This window comes from Triturus cristatus, chromosome 8 (genome assembly GCF_964204655.1).
Source record: "Triturus cristatus chromosome 8, aTriCri1.1, whole genome shotgun sequence".
Taxonomy (NCBI): domain Eukaryota; kingdom Metazoa; phylum Chordata; class Amphibia; order Caudata; family Salamandridae; genus Triturus; species Triturus cristatus.
In genome coordinates, this window is record NC_140591.1 from 147,879,864 (window position 1) to 147,898,184 (window position 18,321).

The following is an 18,321-nucleotide window of genomic DNA, read 5'->3' on the forward strand; positions in this document are numbered from 1 at the left end:
TGCTACAATTGGACCGATGGCACATAGAGGTAATTAGCACGGAACAGCCAGGGAAACACATGAGGTAAAGAATAAACTAGGTGCAGACAAGTGAAGAAATAACAGTGAAAATGTTGCTAGTTTATTGCGTGCCTTAATAAGAGCCTGATATCTAAATTCAAGATTTGCTGGACTCATTGTAAAGTAATGGAACTTCTGCCTTTAGTGACACCCTTTCCAATTATGGGCAAATGGCGTATATAGTTAAGCTGTAGAGGTTGTGCTGCAGGGCTGTCGATATGCTATGTTATGGGTATATATCCAAGAAGACTCTGTGAATAAAATCTAATCAATTTTTTTTTAATGAAGAGCCATAGTAGGACTTACGAGACCTGAGTAAGTTGGGCTCTTTTTCTATCTCCAAAACCATAGGAGCGCAGCGAACATGCATAAATGGAGATTAAATAGGTAGGGTTGAAAAGGATGATGATTATGCTGCGAGAGCTGAAATGGCTTTTATCAGGAGTTATCTGAGACATTAATGTCTAGGACTTCTGACAATTTGAGTTTTGAAGGAAGACTAGAAAAAGGAGAGGTTTATCACTAAGGCAAATAAGGAAAAAACCTCACAGAAAAAACAAACCATAATGAACCAGGTTGGTGTTCCTCTAGTGCCTATAGACCTTGTTATCACTGTACATTTGCTTGTGAGCACCTGTTATTCCTGTGGTGTTAGCGGCAAGGAATGGTACATTTGTCACAGTGGTGACTGATGCAACCTAGACCTGATTCACCAAGGATGTGCACTTAAAAAGGTTTTAGGAAAGACAAGACACTGGGAATATGTGCTTTCCCGGATTGCCCTCCTTTAAGCTTGAATCACAGTGCACACATGTGTCCAAGAGGAGGGACCACAAAGCTTTGTGTCCTCTTCATTCTCTGAGTGCATCTGGATGAGAGGCAGTTGACCGAGATGCATACTTTTTAGATGTAGCAGATATTTTTCAGATGTTTCTCTTGAAGAAATCTCTGTCAACTTGAAGCAGAAACAAACAGTCCAATGATGGCAAGAGGATTCGTTTTTGAACAGAAAGTGAAGGTTTCATGCAAGATATTCTGGATGAAAGAACAACTTAATGTTTTTGGATTTGCGATCTCAAAAAGCATAGAACTTTTGACTCTACAAAAGATGTACACAGCAAGACAAAAATAAATTTCCTTAGCAATAGTTTTGTTTGAAGCTCTGTTCTGCTACACCACGATGTGTGACCCACCTATCATTATGAGACTGGAGAGTTCATACATGTATCTTTCCTGCATACATAGTGTATTCGTGAGAATTATTGATTTTGTGAAGGCAGCAGATGCATGGCTTTTCTTAAAGATGCTTATCCCATGCAAAATATTGCACACACTTATGTTTTTTTAAATGTCCTTTTCAAAGTACATTAGAGGTCTCTCAGTCACTGGTAGATTCGAACTTGTAGACATACTACTAATGAAAAGAACTCTTTCTAGTTCGCAAGTGAGCTCTTTTCCAAGATATCCTCAGTATTTATTTTGAAAAACTCATTAACAGTGGATTCATTATACTTTAATTGTGTTCTTTGTGAGAGGTTGGTGCTTTAATGTAACTTTCTGCAGTGTTACCTGTTTATGCAGACCTTCGTGTCATTGAATAATCAAGTTCTCTTTGAACGCTAGTATGGTTAGAGCAGATCCTGTAAATGTTCTGATAACTGATTGATTACAGGTGCTGTTGTAATCTGATATCTTTCATACAAAAGTGACATTTATTGACACTGCTTGAAAGTTGGTAATATCCCTATCCTCCATAAAATTTTAATTCCAAACTTTGCATTCTAAGATTGTGATTCTTGCTTTCTTCTATAGGCGATGTTGCGACAGAAGAGAAAACTGTGGCTGAGATTGGTACACAAGTTACCTTAAAATGTTTCCTCCGGAAAAGCTTGGACGTTCTGCAGATCACCTGGCAGAAAAATACAAGTGCGGAAATTATGAACTTGGCAACTTTTGCCCCCAAAACAGGAGTGAACGTTGATAAACGATATAAAGACCACCTGAGTATCACCCTCCTGTCTCTAAATGAGACGGCGATCACTTTCTGGAAGACCAACACCCATGATGAGGGTTGTTACCAGTGTCTCTTTAACTCCTTTCCCTCTGGCTCGATCGGTGGTACCACCTGCTTATCGCTCTATGGTAAGTGGTCCAAATGTTTAAAGTCTTGTGTTAACAGTATAGTTGCCTGAATGACTCCCATGTGAATGGAGAGAGTAATTTAAACCTGGTCAGAGGAGATACTGCCAAATTTAACATCCCAACTACAAAATACACTCACCGTGAGGGGGTGTGGGAGGAACAGTTTCTGTTCAAAATACTTCATTACGATCGTCAATTCAATGGATTGAATTTAAATTGGATATGAAAAGGTATTTACAAAATGTTAATTCAATTATTTGATTTGGAAAAACCTCATGTAATGTGGAGTTGAGGGAGCCATCTGGTTTTCCAAGTTTTCAGAGATTTGTTTAAACAGATACTTTCTAAAAGGTGAACAGGTTAGTAGATAAGCTGATACACCCCGAGGATAGGTCTATTATTTACTCCTGTTAAACCCTGCGCACCCCCTGCATTTGTGACACCTAGATACTTGTATAAACACCGCCTTATAATTGGTGTTTATCCATAGTATGAGGAGTTGAGGGTGCGTGCCAAAAAAATGATATATGTTTGGGTAGGTCACACCCTCATTCACAGACTTAAAATGACTACTCTCACCCTTCCTTCTTAATCTGCATATTTCTGCGTTGTCTAGAGGAGCCTGCTGTGGGTCTCTCCTTCATCAGGACTAACTGCGGATGAAGGTACATGGCTGTTCTTGTCAAGAAGTATTCAAGGATGAAAGTATTCCATCTGTTTAGGCTTCTTTGAGGGCTGTGCATTTTGCACTTGTATGACAAAGGCCAAGGCATTGATACCTGCTGCTACCATTCATTGCCATCCATGGTACACATTTAGTACTTTTACTAAACCATCAAGATGCCTTAGTGAGGTAAACACTCACTATTGCAATTGCTGTGATCTTCAGGTTACACGCTTGAATCCTGGCTAGTTCATATGCACTTGCATCCTTTCGGCTCAGTAAATTGAGCACCAATAACTTGTGTAAATAGGTACAATTGCTGTTTTGAGTTATTAGAAATTAAAGAAGTGTTCTATGAATAAGAGGGTAATACGTCATTTTGACAGGCATGATCCCAACCAACATTCTTCACTTCTTTCTTAACCGTCTCCCTCGAACCCAGCCTTCAAACCGCCCCCTGCACACTTTTACTACCTGCTGAAAGCAGGCAACAAATGTGTGCATTAAACTCCATGGAAAAGGGGACACCATCTACCAGGTAAATTTGGTTTCTCAGTAATTCCACATTCTGTGGGTCTAACTCATAAGTGCAAGGTACGTGTGGTTGTCGCTGTCCTGTGACAGTTATTGCTGATGCTAAGTTTTCACCCACCCTACATTCCAATACCGATCCATTGTAATCGGAGCTATGTGGGCTACTTAAAAAGCCTGGGGATAGATGGACAGAGATGAAAGACTTAGTTGTCACATCCCACCACATCTACAAATACACAGGAGGGTAATTTATCACACTATAACTTCATCAAAAAGACAGATTGCAAGCTTACATCATATCTTGCATTATTCTATTTTCTATATATTTAGTGGGTGCCCTCAAGCACCACAAAACGCAGGGCTGGTGGAAACCTGAAGAAATTGAACAAATGATGGGTTGTGGCTTTTGTCCTTTGGAGATGGAGCATTCTCACTGAGGCATCACTTGGGGTGCCTGGCGTCTAACCTATGGGTGGACAAAGATAGCTCAGTTATGGGAAGCCTCAACAAATTTGGCTAACCAGAGGCACACCCCTCCAACGCAAAGCAATCGCCTCTGTGATCAGTTTTTATGGTAGTGCATTGTAAGGCAGCTGTTGAAATTGCTTTAACACATGTCTTTTTCTCATGGATTGATCTCTATGCAGAGGCAGTACAACAGTAATTCCCATGTGAAGGCTTGGGATTGCTGTTTCCTGCCTCTTCAGACTAGTCTAGTTCGGAAGCAACATACTCGTGAAACCTGATCCAGCTGCCACACAAAGCCTGGATCTGTCCAAAGCGGCATTACTCTAATATTGGGTATAACACGTCACCAGCACAAAAGCATTGCACGATGAAAGCGGTACTTTTTGCACTACTTGCTCCAGTGTTGCAATGAAAAACTGATAGCCATGTCTGCATCGTTTCTCCCTTGTGGCCCAATCAAGGTTGTCACCTTCTTTACACATTCCAGGCTACTTGCTAAAGTTAGTATAGACATTTAAGGACAACCATTCTAGAGAATATGGTCATTCTTTTCAAAGGAGTTTTGGAGAAAAATGTAACAAATGTTGCATTTTATAATGAACATTGCCTCTGCAGGATTTAAAAACAACTTTCATATTTTAGTGGATTTCACAGTTAATGTGCTGGTTTTTCAGACCAAAATTGAAAGCATGGTTGCTGTTAATATAACCTATGCTATTAAGTGACACTATTTCTGCTTCTGTTGGAGTGACGTTTTTGCACACGATTGTCGTTCAGCCACACTTTTTATATGTTCTGAAGCTTGAATGAATGCACGTGTCCTTTGTATGTTAGAACTCCATTTCATGCAAAGGCATTTAACTACCTTTTTTTAGTAGTTTTTTAGGCCTTGTTGTTTTCCACAAAGTAGTTCAGTCATCTCGCATAACAAATGCTTGGTGTGATGCACCAACCACTATTTAGTGTTGATTTAGAATACCGCAGATTCCTGGCACAGTAATTAACAGGTGCTACTTTTGCCAACTGTTTGGCAATAGTAGCACCTGTGATTTGCACTCTCAGGAGTAGGAATGGGCAGAACTCATGAAGTTTCACTCAGCGGAATTACATGAAAAACTCAGCGAGATTCTGTGTAGTTCCATCAATGGGATCAAAATATGCAGCTCGTACTGCAATTTATTGCTGGTAGTACGAGCAGCGCGGAAAAATCTGCACGAAGGGCACCGTGCATTGCTCAAGTGGCCGTTCGAGTAAATTTTGCTGCCACTCATGTTGTAAATCCACCCAAGTGACAGCAAACCTATTCGAACGGCAGCCCTCTGACCACCTTCATTAAAAAATCGTGCCAGGTGATGCCAAATCTTGCTCACCAACTTGGAATTTCTGGAGACTAACTGTAGAAAAATTCCGCCATGCGGCGACTGGTGGAATTTGGCCGGAACTCGGTGTTAAAGAGTAGGGCAGAGTGACAAAACTTCCTCAGGCGGAATGAAACCTTCCATCCGCCCCGTAATGGAAGCGGCATTATGAATCAAACCTGAGACTTGTCAGTGACACATCCACTTAATCCACCAAGCTCAATGTTATGAGATCTGTAAATGTGCAAAAGCAGCATATGTTGTAGTGTCCCGAAGAGCAGACTTGAAAACATGCATTTGATCTATATGAAATTGTCATTTACAACTCACAATATTGTCTTGAGCGACCACTTCCCATTGAGCGTTTTGTTTACACTATTGAAACGACAGTCAGGTTCCAGGGACAAATTCTCTCACGTTGCACAAAACCTAGCTATAAATAAAGCAAATGGTTACTCCCTGCGTTGGTCGATGGTGGACTCTTTAGAATTCACAAGGAATGTAGTAACCAAATCGGGCCCCATACCCGGAGACCTCTTTTTTTGGCTCTTTTCCCTTTACATTTATAGAGTGCCTTCTCTAAGTTAAAAACATGGTGAAATGTTGCATACCATTCCTGAAAGGAGGGTGATTCTGCATCCTTCCAATGAGTTGCAATAATTAAACGAAGAATAGCAGAAGCCATGAAACAAAAATAAACTTGGGAAGAATCCAAACATAAGCTATCATCCATCCCAATTAAAATCAGAGTAGGAGTTAGTCGTGCTAGGCCACCAGTGACTTGATTAAGAAAATTCTCTATCTTTAATTTCAAGTTATCAAGCTGATTACACGCACTGAACATGTGAATCATATCTGCCGGACCATGATTACATCTAGGGCAGCGATCAGTTTCCCTTTTCCCCCAGCTAAAGAGTTTAGCAGGGGTATAATATAGCCTAAACAGGGTTTTAAAGTGTTGAGCTTTAAGGTTGGCTGCGAGAAATATTTTTTTTGACAAATAAAGAGACCTACAGATATCCACGTCTGGATCCCCCAGCAAACCTGCCCAAACACTTTCTGAGCTGACAATATCGTCCTGATTGGTTTTCAACAAAATTAAGTATAAATCCTTTACCCGTGGCTGCTTATGCCCAAGCCAATCAAGTATCGGAATATTTTCCAGTCCAGTTATTTGGGCCATTGCTATTTTAATAATCTCCCTGAGTTGTAAGTATTTGAAGAAGGTCTTGGTTTCCACCCCAAATTGAGTTTGAAGCTCTTCAAAGGATTTTAACTCCGATTGCTCGAATAGATCTCCAATTACATTTATGCCAGCCTGTTCCCAAGTTTTCCCTAGATTGTCATAAAATAAGGGTGGGAACATAGACGAGCGCCAAATAGCATGATATCTATGCAGCTTGGGGATCCTCAGAAGTTTACTTGTTTTATTCCAAACATTCCAGGCGGTTCTAACAATTTTGAACCGCGTTCTTTTATAATAACTCCCGTCTAGTTGCCTTAATATTGGGAAACTGATGAGATTTAATGAAGTAGTCGTAATCCTCTGTGTTTTCTACCCTGTACTTTGGGATTTATAGTTGTTTCTGATAATGTGGAATTTGCAGTGATTATTTGGTCCTTTTCCTCTGCTCTGTATTACTGTTCTTTTTCAGTGTAATATTGTTTCTCTTGATTTCCCTGATCAAAACAATAAAAAAAAATTAAAAAAAGGAATGTAGTCACCAAGTGTAATCCTGCTTATCTGAAAGAGACACGCTAGTCCTTACCTTAGAATATCCCCAGGCGTCAGACTGGATTCGGAAAGTTTTGGTCAGCAGTACTCCTGCGCGTCAGTAGGCGTCGTCGTACGGCTCCACGTACGTCGCTGGCGTCGTAGCCGCCGAGATGACGTCGTCCGAGCTACTTAGGCGCGCCCACGCGCGCTGACGTCAGTTCTTTATTTTTCCGCGCAGATCCGAGGGAAAGCGGTGCCCCTAGTTAAAAGTTTTAACTTGTTTTGTCGTGTACTTATTTATTTATTTATTTATTTTATTTATTTAACTTATATAGCGCGTTATAACCACCGGGGTCTCTAAGCGCTGTTTGTCCAGATTACGTAGTGAGGTATGGCATTCACTTGATCCCAGCAGTGCGCCTAGGGTCTGCTCCATGCTTGCTTAAAAAGTACAGTTTTTAACTTTTTCCTGAAGGATAGCAAATTGCATTCCTTCCTAAGTTCTGGGGCCAGTTTGTTCCACAAAGCTGGGAGTGTGTTGGAGAAAGCACGTCCCCCCACCGTGGCCAGTTTGAAACGGGATTGGGACAAGAGGGTAGCGTCCGACGACCGCAAAGTCCTGCCCGGTATATATGGGAGTAGGCGGGATTTCAAATATCTTGGTGCTTTACCATACAGCGCCTTGTGTACGATGCACAATCCTTTAAATACAACCCTCTGCCGAATCGGGAGCCAATGTAGCTCCTGCATCAGGGGGGAAGAGTGGGCAGTCCTGGGTTTCTTATAGATCAACCTGGCTGCATCATTCATAACCCCCTGCAGTTTATCCAGCAACCGCTGGGGTAAACCTATATACAGGGAGTTCCCGTAGTCCAGCCTAGCCAGGATTGTGGCTGAGACACGTGTCTCAAAGTAGAGAATGAGAGTAATGCAGAGATCTTCCTTAATTGTCGTATCAGGCCTATACAAGTACCCACTACCATAGTGACTTGTTTTTTCATGGATAGTTTGTCATCCACATATAGGCCCAGACTTTTGACTGCAGTCGCCGGTTTCGGTGGCACACCCAGCTCCACAGGCCAAAATTTCTCGCTCCAGGGGTTGCCCGAGATGGAAATGGGCAACACTTCCGTCTTATCCGGGTTGATTTTTAAGGAGTTCTCGGACATCCAGTTAACCGTGGCTTTGAGTATATCCTGTAACCTGGTGGACGCTCCCGGGCCATCATCCAGCCGGATGATTATCTGGGTATCATCGGCGTAGTTGTATACTAGGCAGTCCATCCTATTCAGGAGTGTGATTAATGGCTGCAGGTAAATAATAAAGAGTAGGGGTGACAGGGCAGATCCCTGTGGAACCCTGCAGGTGATGGGAGCAGAGGTGGAAAGTAAGTCCCCCAACTGTACTCTTTGTGTCCTGCCCTGCAGGAATGATGTAAGCCATGCATGTGCTGTACACCTGATACCAAAAGATCTCAACCGCGACAAAAGTTGTTCATGACACACGGTATCAAAAGCCGCGGAGAGATCCAGTAGTACCAGGGCGCTCGGTGTTTTTACATCAACCCGAGTTCTCAATTCATCCAGGATTGATAGCATGACTAATTCCGTGCTATGGTTAGCACGGAACCCTGCCTGATTGGATTCCAGCAGGTTGTTGCTCTCTAGATGACCTGAGAGTAATGTTAACACATGCTGCTCAATCACCTTAGCCAGGAAAGGCAACTGGGAGATGGGTCGAAAGTTCTTCAAACACTTCGTGTCCGATCCAGGTTTTTTTAGTAGAGGAATCAGGCGAGCCTCTTTAAAAGCTAGAGGGACCTGTCCTGTGTGAAGGGAGGTGTTCAGCAGATGCAAAACTTCATCCTCAATTCCTGGCAATGCCAACTTGAACACATCAGGAGGGCATGGATCCACCAGGGAACCCGATTTGACTCGGTCCGTGATCGTAAATGGTTCTTGTTTTGAAATTGGGGAGAACTCAACTAGTGGTGAAATATCTGGCGGGACAGTGAGGTCCGGTGGGTAAGGACATTCGAGGGGTGTAGTTGCAGCAATTTCTCCCAGAATATCGGAGATCTTATTCACGAAGAAATCCTGGAACCTCTGGCAATCCTCCTGGGAGAACTCAGTACTTTGCTCTTTATTTATCCTGAGCTCCGCCAGGACCCGGAAGATTTCCCTCTGTGGATTTCTAGCTGCAACTATTCTTTCCTCAAAGAAAGCAGCCTTCCTAGTTTGGATGGCTAGTTTGTAATTCGCTAAGGATGAAATGTATTCTTTCTTGGCAATGGCGTCATACTCTTTGCGCCATGCCCGTTCTTTCTTCCTCAACCCCCCGTTTCATATCCCGTAGGGAGTCATTGACTCCTGGTGCAATAGAGATGCCCGGGTTTAAGTCCTGTAGGGCCTGCCATCGAAACATGTCGGTATTGGATGAGGTGCAGGCCTTTGTCGGCCTTGCGCTATTTGTTTGCCCCGCCGGGTCCCTCCGGAGCGCCTTCGGGCCCTGCGGACCAGTCGGAAGGGTTTGCCCCTGTGCCGCCGCCTCTGGCCTCGGCTATGGCGGCACCATACCCTGCGGCGTCACCGGCTCCGGCCCAGGCCTTGGTGCCGGCTCCGGCCTCAGCCCTGGATCTGGCTCTGGCGCTGGGCGCGCAGCTGACGCCGACCCGGGACTGGTATCTTACTCTCCCATTCCATTTCTTGGAGGGGAGTTTATCCTGTTTCCCAGGGCACCCCGTCCTTACTGGCCCCTTCAGCAACCAGTGGCGAAGGGAAATACTGGGAGGGGTCTGAGGACACTCTTGCAGCTCAATGCGAGGATGAGCCTGAGTGGGAAGGCGATGTGGAGGGTCCAGTGGATCTGGATTTCTGTCCACACCCTGGTATTCTGTCCCCTTCTTCCGGGCCACAGAGGAGGTTGGGACTTTTTCGGTGGTTTTGTGTCGGGCAGCTGAGGCTCTTAACCTCGAGCTCCCTTCTGTACCTATCAGGACCAATCTCCTGACAGAGGTCCTGCCGCCGCAGTCCTCCTCTGAGGAGCCGGTACTGCCCATCAATGAAGCGCTTACTGATATCCTGTTGGGCAACTGGATTAAACCTAACACAGGTGTCCCTGTAGACAAGGGTGTGGTGCACCGCCGGGCGATCCCAGCTTTCTCACACAACACCCGTCGCCTGAGAGTCTGGTTGTCCAGGCTTCTGCCTCGCCGAGTGCGTTCCCTTCTGCTCCTACGGACAAGGAATCTAGGAAACTGGAGCAATTTGGGAAAAAGATTTTCACATATGCCAGCTCTGGGTTGCGGGCGGTGAATACTGCGTGCCTGCTAGGCCGCTATTCCCATTCTGTGTGGGACACTGTGGCACAGATGCTGCCTCAGTGCCCTGTGGAAGCACGGGTGGTTCTCTCCCAAGCCATTACCGAAGGGGGAGTGCTGCAAAATGTACTATTCGTTGTGGGCTTTTCACGGCCGATTCTCTCGGTAGGGCACTTTCCACAACTGTGGCGCTCCGTCGTTCTGCTTGGCTCCAAACTACTGACTTTTCTTGGGATGTCCAGAACACCATGTTGGATATGCCCTTTGACGGTACACGCCTCTTTGGTGATAAGGCGGATAGCACCCTAGAACGGTTTAAGGAATCTCGTGCTACGGCCCAATCCTTGGGTCTCGCCACCACGCATACTCCCTCGGGGTCTGCTTTTCGGTTCTTTCGAGGTCAAGGACTGGGCGCCCAGGCACGTTCTTTTCAGACCCGCAAGACTGCGCAGCCCCAGTCTCAGCGCGGACGTGGGACCCTGAAGAATACAGGCCCCAGCTAGGCCCGCAGAATACAAGGGTTCGCTCTCCTGTAACAAAAGCTAGAAGGAAGTTGGCACGGAAGCTGCAAATACAAAGACAAGAGTTTTAACCCTTAAGGGTGGTCCTACAACCTATACAACACTCTTCAGTATTGTATAGAGTAGCACAAAGAACTTGCGTACACGGTCCCCTTTTATACACAAGAGAGGGGCTCATAAGTGGGTGGATACAACATGAGGCAAGATTCATTACCTTTTATGGGCATTTTCGATACAGGATCAATATATGGGCGGAGTTAACATTTTACTGAGCCCGCGAAAACATGGTCAAACAAGGACTAACTGATAACAGATGTGGTCAAGTCTGGGCATGCGCAAGACGGACAAAGGAGCTATTTATAGACTGTTACTAGGCAGATTACAAGAGCAACTAGCGAAAAGGTAGGACTCTTCTCGTGCACAGCACGTGGAGGCATGACAATACAAAATGGAGTCCAGACAATAGTCAACATAAGACAAACATGTTCTCAGGTAGGAGAATTCATGTCTTTAGTAAATGCTTAATCATATCGCTGTTTTAATTTTCAACAGACGACCCTTTCAGCATTTACTGAAGACATTCGGCTTATTAGGATAATCATCATATATGTCAATTTTCATCATCTCTTCCACCTCCTTGTTCAAATGTTTCTGATAGGTGACTTTGGCAAGAGCTTTCTTATCAGGAATACAAAATGACACACACAAAGAACAGAGTAGAGGACCACACTGGACACAGATGCAACAGGAAAACAGAACTGCTACAATAATGCAGAGACCAGTTAAAACTTTCCATCCCCATGTAGTGATCAATGCCCAAAACCATCCAGAAAAGGTCCAAGTACCATTTTCTGTATGAATCTCAGCTGCGATTTTATGCAATTTATTAATGGCGTTATAAACTGATGGCGTATGGTCAGGAATAAACACACAGCAACTACTTCCGATAATTTTACATGCTCCGCCTCTATCAGCTCACATAACATCTAATACTATGCGATTCTGTAATGCAACAATTCTAGTAATTTGTAATTCTTCCGTAAGATTCCCAAGAGCAGCAGCGGTTTGATTCGTCACAGCCTCTACAACTCTCTTTAACCTTCGAACCTTCCTACTATTTAGGGCAGCTCCAACAAAGAAAAACAATCCTAAATTAAAATCAACATACTGCTGTAAGCTAGTATCAGTTTGATCAACATCATCAATAGATAGAGTACGTTTGTACCTATTTACAGTCACATTAGTCAACAACTTCAAATCTTTATGGTAAGATGCAGGTGCTAAGAATACAGGAGGTAATAAAAACGCTACATAACATACTCCGGACCAGCCGGCTGGTAAGCGATAATAACCCTTATTCCCACATACAAAGTATGTTATATGGGAGGCTAAGAAAGTACTATTATTTAGTCCATCTATATTCAGAACAATAATACAATCACTAACACCAACAGGAATATAACCCACACTCTGGACACACAGGTCCGCTTGAGCTTGTGCCACTTGAATCACAAAGCGTTCTTTCCCTGCAGTGCCTCTGGTGTTCGTGAAAATGTAGGGGATCGATTCATTGTCTGGTCGATATTCTTCCCACTCCCATATTGTCCCATTCGCTTGTGGATAGCCATCTTTATCTTGATGACTTTCCCTATTAAGTCTGAAGAGTAATCGTCCCACTGTAGGTTTCCGTGTGGCAAAAAGCAAAGTATACCATGCTCTACAAGAGCCATTATGAGAGAAAGGAAGAGGTATGAATGGCGTCCCTCCTTTCTTCTGATGAGCTGGCATCATACCACATATCCAACAGTTTGTAGCATTCGTAGCAACATGGGTATGATGTAACATCTGGATAAAAGTGTTATTCAAATAAGACTGACGATGCTTCAATTCTTGATACGGAAGGGTATAGAAGTAGTGCTCCTCAGGCACTGGAGTGGTCAAAACAAGCAACTCACGGGCAGGAGTCACATCCTCAACAAACCATGTGGTTATACCAACAATAGCTACAATGATAATAAAGCTTGTCGCACAAAGAATCTTCTTCTTTTCCATTTTGTAGTAAAGAGTCAGTATCTTCCTGAAACTAAAAGGTTGTCAGAACTCTTCCCCTTAGGCAGCCGTTGATTTCTTCACCAGCGGGCCAGGACGGGTGTCACTACACTAATGCAGGGCTGATCCCCCCCCCCCCCCCCCCTTGCCTCATTGGCTCTCCGTTTCACTAACCTAAGGGCCGTTCTGACAACTTTAGATACAACAATCACTTCCTTGGTCTGAGGTGATATCTTCTTCCTCCAGGAATCGCTTGGTCCGGGAAGAGCTCCTCAGTGTCGTTCGGTTCCACAGCACGGCCTCTCTCTGCAGTCAGAATTTCTTAATGGTCGGTCAACACAGCAGGCTCCACCAATCCAGGCGGCACTTTACGACAGTGCAAGGAGTGGATCCAGTTCTTCCGATTGGAAACCCACACAGCTGTCCTCGTTGCGAGCAAAACTTGCTCAGGACCAACCCATCTCGGCTCCAGACTGTTCGTCCTTTCGAACACCTTTATCATAACCTGATCGCCAGGTCGGAGATTATGGCCTTCACCGGTGGACCGATCAGGGAGCGCCTCTCGAACCTGTTGATGAATAGAAACCAAATTATCCGTTAACTGTGCCAGATAATCACTCATCATTACACAAGGTACATCATACACTAACTGCGGTTTTGGTGGACCCCAAATATTCATTGGGCGTCCAAATACGATCTCGTAGGGTGTGAGACCGGTCCGAGAATGCGGTATCGATCTAATTGACAATAATGCCAGCGGTAAAGCATCTGGCCAAGTCAAAGAAGTCGAAGCTTGGATCTTCGCGATCTTAAGCTTCAAAGTACCGTTATACTTCTTAACCAATCCCGCAGACTGAGGGTGAAACACTGCATGAAATTTTTGGGTAATTCCCAGGCCTTTCAGGACATACTTGATAACGTCTGCTGTGGAGTGATAACGGACCTCATTTTATAGCAATCTGCAAACACCATATCGAGGGAAAAACTCCTTCAATAGCATCTTCGCTGTAGTCATTGCAGTATTGTCTTTCGTAGGGTATGCCTCAACCCATTTACAGAAGGCACAAACCACTACTAGAACATACTTCAGATTGTTACAGCGCTCAAGCTGAATGTAATCCATCTGCAAAACCTCAAAGGGTACAGTAGGTGTTGCAAATCCTCCTGCTGGAGTTCGTGTACCCTTTCCTGGGTTGTACCTCAGGCAAATCATGCAGGTCTGCACTACCCTCTTTGCCGTACTTGCGATCTCCGGATGCTCCCAAACTCGTGTGAGTAATTTGACAATTGCGGAAGCTCCGACATGCGCTAGTCCATGTGCCATCTGAACCATAGGTTGTACAAAGGCTGTGGGTAACTTCCATTTATCCATCTGCTTACTTCTCCAACACCCTTCATCATCTAATTCTCCATCATTGGACCATTGCTCCCGTTCCTTATCGGAAGCGGTCCTCTGTATCTCCAACACTTCTCTCCTGGCATCGTGCCATTTGTCTGTCTGTGATTTCACAACATACATTGCAGTAGCACCAGGCTGCATTGCAGTCTCTCGCGCCACCCGGTCTGCTAAAGCATTCCCTTCTCCAACTTTATCAACCACCTTCTTATGGGCACTACATTTAACTATAGCAATCTTCTTTGGATATGTTAATGCAGTCAAAAGGTTGTGAACTAACTCCCCATACATTATCTGGGTTCCATGTGATGTTAGAAACCCTCTCTCCTTCCAGAGTAGGCCGAAATCGTGCGCTACTCCGAAGGCATAGCGGCTATCTGTATAAACATTCACACACAATCCTGTACTGAGCTCACATGCTCATGTTAATGCTATCAGTTCCGCTGCCTGAGCTGATTTCTGCGGTATGCGTGCTGTCTCCACTATTGTTTGTAATGTGGTAATTGCATACGCTGCTGAAGTCGTACCATCTGGTAGCTTCAGGCATGATCCGTCCACCCACAGTTCTCCATCTACATCTGTAAAGGGCGTATCCTGGAGATCAATACGACCCTTTGTCTGTTCCTCAGTCAAGAATACAGTCATGTGTTTTTCGTGCTTCAGACTGGGTTTCCGGGAACGGCAACAATGTGGCTGGATTTAGCGTTGCACATCTCTTTAACGTAATATGAGGAGCCAAAAGCGTCAACTCATATCCCGTTAAACGAGCACTGGTCAAATGCTGCGTCTTTGTCTGATTAAGCAGGGCATCCACAGCATGGGGAACTAATACCAACAGCTTGTGAGATAACACAATTCCCTCGCTTTGGCGTATTGACACAGCTGTCGCCGCGACAGAGCGAAAACACCCTGGTAATGCTCGGGCAACAGGATCAAGTACAGCCGAAAAATATGCACAAGGGCGCTGCTTGTCGCCGTGCATCTGCACTAAAACTGATAATGCACATCCATCTTTCTCATGCACATACAGTGAAAAGGGCTTTGTATAATCAGGGGTACCTAACACTGGTGCTGAACAAAGGGCTTGTTGTAATTGCTGGAAAGCAATTTCACACTCATTTGACCAGGGAAGAGGAATCGGAGTGTCTTTTGTCAAAAGTGCTAACAATGGCTTAGCTATGTGTGAAAACCCCAATATCCATTGCCTACAGAAAGAAGCAAGACCCAAAAATGCACGCACATCCTTCTGTGTGGACGGTACTGGCGTGTCCAAAATTGCTTGAATACGATCTGGTGTAAGTGCACGCCCCTCCTTAGACAAAAGGTGACCCAAATAAGTCACCTTTGGTCTACAGAATTGCAATTTCTTCCTCGACACTTTGTGATTGTGAGATGCCAAAAAGGAAAGCAAGGATAACGTACACTTCTCACACAGCTCAGGAGTGTCGGCCGCCAACAAGATGTCCTCGACATATTGTATAAGGGCGACACCATCAGGCAGAACAAAGGAATCCAATTGTCTTTTCAATGCTTGACTATAAATACTAGGGCTCTCTGTATAACCCTGAGGGACTCTACAAAATCTATAAGACCTATTATTCAAAGTAAAACCGAAAAGGTATCGGCTATCAGGATGAATAGGAATCGAAAAGAAAGCATTTTTCAAATCAATAACTGAAAACGTGGTCGGTGTTGGCGGGACCAGAGTGAGTAATGTCGTGATATCAGAAACCACTGGATACTGAGGTATCACTATCTTATTCACTTCCCTTAAGTCGATGATAAAACGATAAACCCTGGTATCGGTATCTTTTTTCAAAATGGGTAAAATAGGGCTGTTGCAGACATTGTAAGGAACTTCCTCCACTACTCCCACCTTAATCAAATCCTGCACAATCTGTATGAGTGCCTCCTCCCCCTCCTGGGAAATACGATACTGAGGGAGGCGCGGTAATACCGCACCCTCCTGGACACTAATGTGGACAGGCGGAATCACCATCTGTCCCACATAGGTATCCAAAGTGGCCCACAAAGAATGAGGGAGGGAAGCTAATGCAGTATCCTCCGCAACCACACACATCCGGTCTGTCAGGGGGTGATTATCGTTTAAGATCACACGTACTCCAGTAGGGGAGCAGCGGATCGTAGCTCTGAAGTGCTTAAGCATATCAAGACCCATAATGTTGTCGGGCGTGTTCGGAGCAAGCAAAAACGGACAGGGTGCAGAAAAGTGATCAACATGAAATGCAAGGGGTCGGGATAGAGGGCTTCGAGAGAGTGTACCATCAAACCCTACCGATGTAACCATTAAGCCAGATGGGGGAGCCCTCGGAACCAATTGTTTGGACAGTGCACTGCGAGTAGCTCCTGTATCAACTAGGAACCGATCAGTAGAACCCAAAACACTTGCTGAAACATAAGGACCCTGCTGATCAACCGGTACTTCAACTGATTCCAACCCCCATCCAACGCAATCCTATGCATGCTGCGAATCATGGTACCCAGGGCGGTCATTCCCAGACATCTGATACTGATGTTGCCGATCAAACACATTAGTTCTATCTCGTTGCTGCACGTTAGGCTCAAAGCGAGCACGATCATTGGAATTCCCTCTGAAATTCGAAAGACCCCCTCTACCTCTCGGTGGTCCCTGACCACGTCCCTGACGAGATGCATATAATACCGGACAATCTCTAGCCCAATGACCCAACTGTTTACAATACGCACATTGATTTCTATTAACATCTGACCGACCCGAAGGGGGACCATAGAATCCTCCTCTACCTCTTTCGACACCCCGACGAGGCGGCCCATACACTTGTGCTAACATCACCTTAGTTTTCAAATCTTTCGATTTCCTCTCCTCATGCCCCTTCGCTTCTTGTTCCTGATGCTCATAATACTGAGCCATAGTCAGGAGGGATGCCGGAGACGAAGTGGACCAAGAACTTTCACTCGCTTTCAATCGAGCTGCTATTCCCGGTAATAAATTCGCCACATATTTATCAACAAAAAGATGTCGACCCGTATCGTCCGTAAGTGACTGACCACTGAAATCATGAAATGTCTCCTCAAAGCGTGTAAAGAAGTCTGAAACTGATTCGTCAACCTTCTGTTTACACGAGGCTAACATGTTCCAATCAATCTTTTTAGGGGGGATAATTGTTTTCAATTTAGTCAAGATAGCAGCAGGAAGATCTAAAATAAGCTGGGGTGGTTTTTGCGCGGGTTTTCTCTCCCTATCCACATCCTCAATCTTAGACCATTTGGCCTTAAAAGCGGCTTGATCATCCACCTTCCGCACAGATCGCCACATATCCGGTGGTAAAATAAGCCCAAAGAACAAATCTATATCTGCTAAAGTCATACTACAAGAATTCAAGGCCCCTTCGACCTCTTCGTAAAAGGCCGCTGGATTCTTGCGGGGGTCAGGCAATGCATTCTTTAATGCCATAACATCAGCCCTATGCCAGGGAGTATAAACCCAATTATACACAAAATATCCCCTAGCATCGGGGGAAGATATATCTGAACTAGTTCCTGCTCCTTTAGGAGGAACATACAAAGGTGCCGCCTCTCGCATCGGTTTAGCATGCACTGGTTCACTCTTATCTGAATGGGAGGTAGATGATTGGTCGCCGCCGATATGTGAATCCGATTGCTCCTTCTCCGCTGCCTGTAGGCGCGCTCTCTCTTTAAGTTCACTCGCCGCATCCCGTAATGCAAACAGTCGTCGGACCGCATCGGGTACCTCAGAGGGAGAAAAACCACCGTTACGTAATGCTTTAGAATCCGATACTACATCATCAGGCTCGAAAACATCAGAATATTTCCGAAAGGCAGCAATCACGTCATGAGAAAAGGTTTCAAGAAAATACAGCTGCTCTTTATCCCGCCAATGTTCCAAAGATTCCAATAATTCAGCAAGGGGTAGCTTGCCTTTAAGCGCACGCAAAGAAATTTTCCGAAGCTCACCCATATGCTCAACTGATATCATGGACCGCGTGTCTACCTTATCCGAAACCGATCCAGAATCCTGTGATCTCGGGGCGGACGCGCCAACATAAGGGGGCGGAGAGCGATCTAATAAATA

The 18,321-nt window shown here is 44.8% G+C and overlaps 1 protein-coding gene across 6 annotated transcripts in view; it reads left to right on the forward strand.

Moving 5' to 3' along the window:
* Positions 1–18,321, forward strand: part of LOC146801707 (OX-2 membrane glycoprotein-like) — a 208,602-nt gene that overhangs the window by 130,837 nt on the left and 59,444 nt on the right. For all 6 annotated transcript variants that reach the window (XM_085621169.1, XM_085621171.1, XM_085621172.1 and 3 more), the window contains one exon: positions 1,873–2,202. In XM_085621169.1, coding sequence (XP_085477295.1) covers positions 1,873–2,202 — 330 coding nt within the window. The remainder of the gene's footprint in view (positions 1–1,872; positions 2,203–18,321) is intronic.